General features: G+C 36.6%; 1 protein-coding gene across 1 annotated transcript in view; it reads left to right on the top strand.

Moving 5' to 3' along the window:
* Nucleotides 1-1825: 1825 nt before the first annotated feature.
* LOC107733431 (myelin proteolipid protein-like) overlaps nt 1826-8807 on the top strand; it is a 9681-nt gene continuing 2699 nt past the window's right edge. Inside the window, exons 1-6 of the mRNA XM_016545037.1 lie at nt 1826-1894; nt 4600-4786; nt 5025-5181; nt 5593-5761; nt 7269-7342; nt 7496-7561. Coding sequence (XP_016400523.1) covers nt 1891-1894; nt 4600-4786; nt 5025-5181; nt 5593-5761; nt 7269-7342; nt 7496-7561 — 657 coding nt within the window. The 5' untranslated portion in view covers nt 1826-1890. The remainder of the gene's footprint in view (nt 1895-4599; nt 4787-5024; nt 5182-5592; nt 5762-7268; nt 7343-7495; nt 7562-8807) is intronic.

The raw sequence follows: 8807 nt of genomic DNA, 5'->3' as shown, positions 1-8807 counted from the left end.
TATCATCAGCGATTTAAGGGGCAGGGGCTTAAATAATTTAATACATTGATTGTTAATATATAAAGAACTATATTTTCTTTGCAAAGGGTACGACTTCCAAAGTATAAAACGGCTACATTTCCAATCAATCACTTTTTTCTTTTTCCTTTTTTTTCCGTGAATATTATGTTTCACTAAAAAATATGTTGACTTTAAGGTCAAATAAACTCTAATGCCTTTTTTTGTAACTAATGGTACAATCAAGGAATGGTTTCCATGGTGACTAACGGTGTATAGAGTTTAAAAACCTTTTGATAGCTTGTGCTGTGAGATCCAGAGACCAGTGCTAAAAATCAGACAGATGGGAGATATCACACGTCTCATACCACCAAGTTTCCTGTCATCCTATAGTCTCTTTCTCACCACATTCAGGGAGCTCAGAGACTCACTGAAGTTGTGCACAAGGAATGAGGAAACTGTAAATGATTATCTGATGAATTCAGGCGATCTGGACAGGAATGTGGATGAAAGAAAACTCCACTTCAGTGCCTGTGCTGGCCCACCGTACCGATTTCAGCTGAGGAGGACCCCCTCTGCCCTGTTTGTATGCTCTGGCACCGACACAACCATCACAAGAAGCTGTTTTCTTGTAGCAGACATGATAGGGGTTTTGTAAATGACACTAAAGATAAAGCATGTTTAGGCAGGTCTGCTGAGCGCAGGTGGAATGGGAACGCACTTCCTGAATAGCAAAGAAGATATTAATCTTGTGAGAAAACACTGGCATGAAGTTGACTGGCATATATGTTTCCAAATCCAGGTTACAAAGATGCTTCACAGATGGTTCTCAAAAGGCATCGATATTCATTCCTGCTCATCTTCCTGAAATGCTTCTGTTTTTGATACTTTTACAGCCTTTTATGAAAGATAAACACTGAATAGTGCGTTAAATCATTTGTATTGTTTGTACACTTTTGATCTCGTCAAAACATACCTAACCAGCATATGCTGTTTTTTTCAACAGGGCTGTCCCAGTAATTAGTAAAAGTTCAAATAAGTCCCAAGACTTTATTTTCCAAAATCATAAAGAGTTACACATACTTAAACAGTTAATAAAAACAGAGTCATCACTTATTTTATGTTATAAATCTGAGTAAATACAAAGATTTTTTAACAAGTATTGCGGTGGTACCAGTGCATGGTATCAGATGATAATACCATGTATGATACTGTACTGAATGAATACCGTTTAGCCTACTATGAATATTGTATATTTTAAGTATTTACTTGGTACTGAAAGATCCTTGCAAAATACTTTGGTCCAAAAAAAAAGGTGTGTGTGTATATAGTATTTATATATATATTGTATTTATTTATTTACTATATATATTTGCATTTATTAACTAGGCGTGTGAACACTAGAGGTCAGCAGTGAGTTGTATGTGGTATGGATTCACAAAGCAAAGCAAGATTTTAGCTCATTAGCAGAACTTTTTTTTCCCCCCGAGTTATATAGTTTTTAGTTCTACATAAGACCGTCTTACATCGAATTACAATTTGAGTAAATAAAATTACAAACACATTAAAATTTCCTTTAAAAGTCATCAAGTAACTTGATCACAGCATGAGCTAAATTCTCAGTCGTTTATAACGGAGCTAAAAGCGGCCTGCAACGCTTTATTAAACACTTTGCATCTTAAAGCAAAGCAGTGGCACTTATTTTAAGTGAACATTTTGGTATGTTTTTGCATCATGACCCTGTCAGTCTGCTCCTTGAACCGTTCAAGCAGGCCATTGAAAAGACACATTGTTTCTTAAGGTTGGACATTGAGTGTGTCTTCAGCTGTGCTCACTGAGAGAGCAGTGTGTGGCATTACACACAAGCACAGCACAGCACTGCTGCCTACAGACATGGGTAAGTACAGCATTTTTACTGATCACAAGAGAAGTTTAAGCCATTTTGTATATCATTTGAAAAATGTTTTCAATTTTACCTGTAGCTTGAGAAACTAGTGCAAAGAAAGCTGAGCATTGCATTTGAAGAGACTTGCATATCCAGTGGCTTCAGAGAAGTACTTATTTGTCTGAATGTCACTGCAATAGAAACTAAATTTCCCACCAAGTATCGTCTGGACTGAAATGCTGCAGGAGCTTTTCTCAGAACTAACTTGACCTGTAGCATTATTTTAGGTCAGTGTCTTTTAATCATCTGGTGTTTTTGTGATTTTTAGAAAAAAATCAGTTGTCTTGCAGAGAAACCACAGGTGTAGGTCATCATGATTGACTAACGTTTCACAATCACAAAGTGTCCCAGTACTTTTTGTATATAATAACGTTTTTAAGACTTTTTTTATTATTATTGTGTGTGTGTGTGTAATAATTTGTCGTCTTTCTTGAAAATGTAATATTTTTTCTTTATTCTCTTTATTTTACAGTCTCTTCTGTAATAATTTACTAAGTTGAACCAAGTTTGGGGTCTGTAAAATTTAAGTATTTTTGAAACTAGTGTCTTATGTTCATCAAGGTTGCTTATTTGTTAAAAAATGCAATAAAACAGTCATATTGTAATATATTATTTCTATTTTAACATATTTTAAAATGTAATTAATTCCTGTGAATTTTCAGCAGCTGTTACTCCAGTGATGCACAAGTGTCTGTTGTTACATATATTTAAATGTCTCGCCACTTAACTTTTTATAACATGCTACTGCTGATTCACAGTACATTTTATTATTGCACACAATTCTAAAAAATCTAAAATGATGTCAACAAAACAACCAAAAATACACCAGATATTCCTCTGTTTATATAAATCAAACGGTTTGACCCTAAGTTGGATTTTAACCGTCAGCATGCCATCGATGCTCGTGTGCAGCATTACCCCCAACTCCACCCCAAATCTTCCCCCTCTTTATTCACTCGTCGTTCCTCCCCATGCTCATTTCAGTCAGTCTGTAGGGGGCTGAGGTGGCACCGGCTCTTTGTTTGCTTGTCTTTGCTGTCCCTTGTGTTGCATCGAGACAAAGGCTATTGTCAGTGCAGCCACAGAAAGACACTCTGGCTCTTGGTTCTCCGTATTTTCTCACACTCTTCATGCCGTGGTACAGACCTGCTCCGTCATCCACCCCCACAAAGCAGCACATGATACGGATGGAGGAAGAATGCCCACTTACACCGATCCACCCAGACTCACGCACTTCGCTGCAGCTGCTGCTTTGTTGCAATGGCACGTTGCAGTGTTTCAGATTTGGCACATGATTTGGCAACAACTGGGAAACAGGCTTCTGTTTTGAGAAACTCTCCTTAGTCAACAACAGATTTTTATGATTTATGTTGAAAATGTGAGAGGTGTTTGCCTGTGCACAACCACCTTAATGCTGGAGTGTTGGGGCTGTTTGCCAGGTTGTCGCTAAAAGGGTACGTTCATGGTGGTTATTTGCTACACCAAAGTTGAATTCTTTTGGTTAGTGGTTTGTTTAAATTACTAACTATGAGCACAAGTGCTCCAGAAACGTCAGACTTCAAGGATTACATCGCCCAGTGTTGGCAGTTTGGGGATTTTGTCACCAGATTTAGTGACTTTCTCGTATGATAAATTCAGGTGATATGATCACATTTGCGTGATCTGGTAAGAGCTCTAGCAGCTGTATTTTGAGGATGCAGGACAGCCAGCAAGTAATGCATTATAATAAACCAGTATTGAGGCCATGAATGCATGAACTAACTTTTGAGCATCAGAAAGGGAAAACATGTTGGTGGTAGATGGAAGAAGGCTGTTTTAGTGACACGAGATATGAGACTTCAAAAGTTGCTGTTGAATTTAACTTGCTGCTCTTTAACTGTGGAGGATGGAATAACACTACTTATGTCTAGATGCAAATTATATTGTACACTGTAAAAGACAGATCCGTAAAATAACAGAAAAAGTGCTGGCAGCTCATTACACAGGACATTATCCATTCATTTTACGGACATTTCCGTTAATTATAACAACGAAATGCAGTGTAAAATTCAAAATACTGGTAAAACACTGGGAAAATATAAAAAAATTCCATCAAATTATGCAGTACATTGTGCCCTATTTTTACTTTTTTTTTTTTTTCTTATGTGTACAGGTTTTTGGCCCATTGAGTAATATCTCTGGTTTATCAGAATTTAATAAAACACTCTAATAATAATAATAATTTTTGGAAAAGTCTGTAAAATGCTGTGGCAAAACATGTTATTTGATTCAAAGTAAGTTCTTAAATTTTGTTTATTTGTTTGTTTTAATCATTTATTTACATTCGGGTTTTAATGATAAATCTTATATTGTGAAAGTTAAAATGAAAGTTTATTGCATTATTTTAGTCGTGTATTATCATGATGGTGTTTTGTATTTGTGTGTTACTGGACTGTACCGTAACATTCTGGCAAATAATCGTTGCCATTTTTTATCACTTTTAACTTGGATAATTTAGAATTGTCATCTAGTCTAGAAGTGGCCACATGTATAAGGAAAACAGCAGAGGGCCTAATACAGATCCTTGTGGTAATGTGCAATTTCTAAGTGTCAGATATGATAAATCATCAGAAAATGACATTAACTGATCCTTCATATGCTTTTGTTATGGATCTCAGGTTGTTATGAATGCTGTATGCGTTGTCTGGGAGGAGTGCCGTATGTCTCTCTGGTGGCCACTCTGCTGTGTTTCTCTGGCATTGCTCTGTTCTGCGGCTGTGGACATCAGGCCCTTACAGAGAGCGAAAGACTTATCGAGACGTACTTCACCCGTGACCATCAGGACTACATCACCCTAGCGTACCTGTGCGTGCCAGTAGCATCTCTCTCATCATTTATGTTCAATCCAGATTAATCTATTTCAATTTTCACTTTATTTACCCATAATCACAAGCTTCACAATAAAAAATGACATGAAATGACAAGTTTGAATAAAGCTTTTTTAAGGTATCAAAAATGAATTTGTTTTTTTTTTTTTTGCGTAGAACGATCAGTAATTTTAACATCTTTTTATTGCAAACGTGTCTTTCTCTCTCTCTTGTAGTATTGAGTATTTTCAGTACATCATTTATGGCCTGGCCTCCTTCTTCTTCCTGTACTGTATAGTCCTGCTGGCTGAAGGTTTTTACACCACCAGTGCAGTCCGGCAGTCATTTGGAGAATTTCGTAGTACAGTTTGTGGTCGCTGTCTCAGCACAATGGTGAGTGATGTGCAGTGCGAGTTTCACTTTGCGTTGGCTACGTTCCAAAATGTTGCACCCTCGTGTTGTTACAAACACGTATGCCTTTCTTCCTTTAAGCAAAAGGGGGAATTTTAAAGAATTTGCACATTGCACAAATTGAACGTATATAGTTATCGGAGGCTGCCAAGTTTCAAAATGTTGATATTGAAAACACTGAATATTTCCAGCTTTCATATCTCATTTGCACTTCCGTATATTCAAAATTGGTGCATTATATATATATATATATAGTTTAGTGTTGTCATTTGTGTTGAACCTGGTGAATTGCATTTCTTGAGTATGAATAAATGCATTTTTTTTCCTTTTGAGTGAACTGTTCATTTAAAATAAAATGCATCAAACTGATATATGTATGCATTTCTTCTACAGTTCATTGTGATCACTTATGTCCTGGTTGTGGTCTGGTTGCTGGTGTTCTCCCTCTCTGCGCTTCCTGTCTACTTTTTCTACAACATGGCAAACACCTGTCACACTATAAACATCCTCTCTGAGACGCCCTCCAGCATCAACCAGCTGTGCATTGATGCCAGACAGTACGGTAATAACCCCGCAATACATTTATCATATCTTTTCTGTCTCTTGACAGCTTAGAGATTTGATATCACGGCTCTGTAACCGTGATTAAAGTCTTGCTGATGCTCCGGTGTCTTTTGAAGTGTCCTGATGTTCAGATATTTTCTCACACTTGTAGTTCGGCAAGCTTGATTTCACATATCGTTGCATTTCGAAATGGGTGAGATCACTGCATAATTCAACACAAGTGCAGGAGGAATATGGGTGCTTCTCAACCTAGAGAGGCTTTTTAATTAAAGGAAAATCTTTATATTAACTTATTTTCTTAGTATTTTTTTCTGATTTCTTAATAATTTCTTAATTAGTGAATGATAATAGTATGACAGCTGCCTGTGGTTCACATCACGGGCAGTTTAGTGTTATGTCATAAATTCACAACGAAACAAGAAAACATGAATTTCCTGTCCTCTTAAAAGTTTTTTTGTCTTGCATATCATAATGAACTCAGACAAGCTCGATGGCGACTCGTTTTCCACCATTTATTCTGGAAATTGTAATGTGTGCAAATGATTGTTGGTATTTTTTATTTATTTTTTTTACCAGTTGTCTGAGCCATAAATGCCACGTGACTCTAACCAAACACAACAACACATGTTGGGTCAATGACATGATGCTTTATTATTTTATTTTATTTTATTTTTTTTTTTTTTTTTTTTTTTTTTTTTTTTTTTTTTTTAGACTCAAAAAATACATCAAAATGCCATCAGACTGAATTCAATTACATTGAGCATTTTTTTTACATTTCTGAATTGAAATGTTTTGATTTTAAAGCCAAAAATGTCAGTGTGTCCTAACATTGTAATGAAGAAAAACTTTTAAGGAAATTCTTGATAAGAAATATAGTAGTTTAGTAGGCATAATATTTGATTATTTCTTGAAAAAAAAAAATATTTCAACAAAACTATTTCACTGCTTATTAATATTTGAAGGACTGGCAGGACTGAAATCATACAGACTGTCTCATTAAAGTCCCTTAAATTATCAGATATCAGACAACCTTTGTATGACAAGGTGAGGTTCATTCTAGTTGTAAATATGATGTCTTGTAAATCCCTGAAAATCGAATTATTTTTATGAATTAATAATAATAATAATAATAATAATAATAAATATTTCTCACCTTAATTATGATTAAGATGTGTACACTTACTTGATTGACATTTTTAGAGTCGCTAAATTTCTTGAAAATGAATGTTTTTTTTTAAAACCATATGAAGCCAATATAAATTATACAGAGGACATTTTTAAGAACTTAGCATATAAACTAAAAGATTTTTCCTTTATCACGGACAGCATTATTGTTATTAACCCACATGTGCACACTATGACAGCGTGTGTTTCTGGCCTTAGAATGTTAACGTCTGTTCTCTTAATGTGATGTTATTTATACTGACACAAATTTCAATAAAACATCATTTTGCCTTGATCTGTTTCATGCTCTTACACTGTGTTTTTGTCTCTGTCTCTCTAAGGTTTACTTCCATGGAATGCAGTACCAGGAAAGGCTTGTGGGATGACCCTGTCTAATGTCTGCAAGACAAGAGAGGTAAGACGTGGCCCCGGGCAACATATGATTCAATGTCTTCCTAGAATTCTTTAGAAAACCTTCCTCAAAGCCTTGTCAAATCCAAAGCCAAGATCAAGCCTTCAAGCTGCTCAGTGAGTGTTTAGGATGTCACGTTTCTAACTTGTGTTTCAGTTTTTCCTGATCTATGATCTCTACACCGCTGCCTTCGCTGGAGCGGGGATGACAGTCTTGGCTCTGGTGAGTGTCCAGAACAGAACACAATCACAGTGTGTTCTCATGACGCCGTTCCCGTAGGTGTCGAGGAATTCTGCTCCTGCATCTATTAACATCTTGTTGGGGTTGGCTGTGATTTATTGTTGTCGGTTGTGGTTATAAATGACTAGGATGATTGTGAGTGTGTTTTTCAGCTTAAAGGAACACTCCACTATTTTTGAAAATAGGCTAATTTTCCATCTCCCCTAGAGTTAAACTGTTGAGTTTTACCGTTTTCGAATCCATTCAGCCGATCTCCGGGTCTGGCGGTAGCACTTTTAGCTGTAGCTTAGCATAGATCATTGAATCTGATTAGACCGTTAGCATCTCGCTCAAAAATGACCAAAGAGTTTCTATATTTTTCCTATTTAAAACTTGACTCTTCTGTAGTTACATCGTGTACTAAGAAAACTCTTGAAACTCTAGAAACTCTTTGGTCATTTTTGAGCGAGATGCTAACGGTCTAATCAGATTCAATGATCTATGCTAAGCTACAGCTAAAAGTGCTACCGCCAGACCCGGAGATCAGCTGAATGGATTCGAAAACGGTAAAACTCAACTGTTTAACTCTAGGGGAGATGGAAAAATAGTGGAGTGTTCCTTTAAGCAATTTTCAGCTAAACTCCCACAACCTCATAGCAACTCCCTAACAACAGCGCAAAAGATCCTAGCAACACAGAACACCCTTGTGATCACATGCAAAGTGATAACGCTCAAAATATCCTAGCAAAAACCTAGTAAATCTTAGTGACCACATTGCAACACCCCGCCAACCACTCAGAACACTGTAATAAGTGCATAGCAATGTGTTAAAAACCACTCATAACATCTTAGCAGCCACTTAGCAACACCTTAGTAGCCACATTGTAATGTGATTATGATATAACACCAGTAAAAGCATAGTAACACCTTGGCAAACACCCTAGCATTGTGGGTTGGGTTTTCTCTGGAAACACCATCAGTTTCTACTCACTGGGTCATATTCATATTCATTATCTTTTGCTTCTGTTTTTCTCTCTTCAGCTCACATTTACTGTGTCCACCACCTATAACTTTGCAGTTCTGCGGTATCTGGGGAGGAAAGGCATCAGTCCACGCTGTTAGCGTCTGTTCTGTCCTGCTGTCCTTCTACGGTCAATAACAGCACCATATTGGAGCACTTTAGAAATTCTCATCTTCTTCTTTTCCACAACACAACACAATTTCCTGACTCTCTTGTAGATTTTTTTTT

The sequence above is a fragment of the Sinocyclocheilus rhinocerous genome, unplaced genomic scaffold (genome assembly GCF_001515625.1).
Source record: "Sinocyclocheilus rhinocerous isolate Xijiao unplaced genomic scaffold, SAMN03320098_v1.1 scaffold460, whole genome shotgun sequence".
Classification (NCBI taxonomy): Eukaryota; Metazoa; Chordata; class Actinopteri; order Cypriniformes; family Cyprinidae; genus Sinocyclocheilus; species Sinocyclocheilus rhinocerous.
The sequence above is the reverse complement of the archived record's forward strand: the minus strand, read 5'-3'. Positions and strand labels throughout refer to the sequence as shown.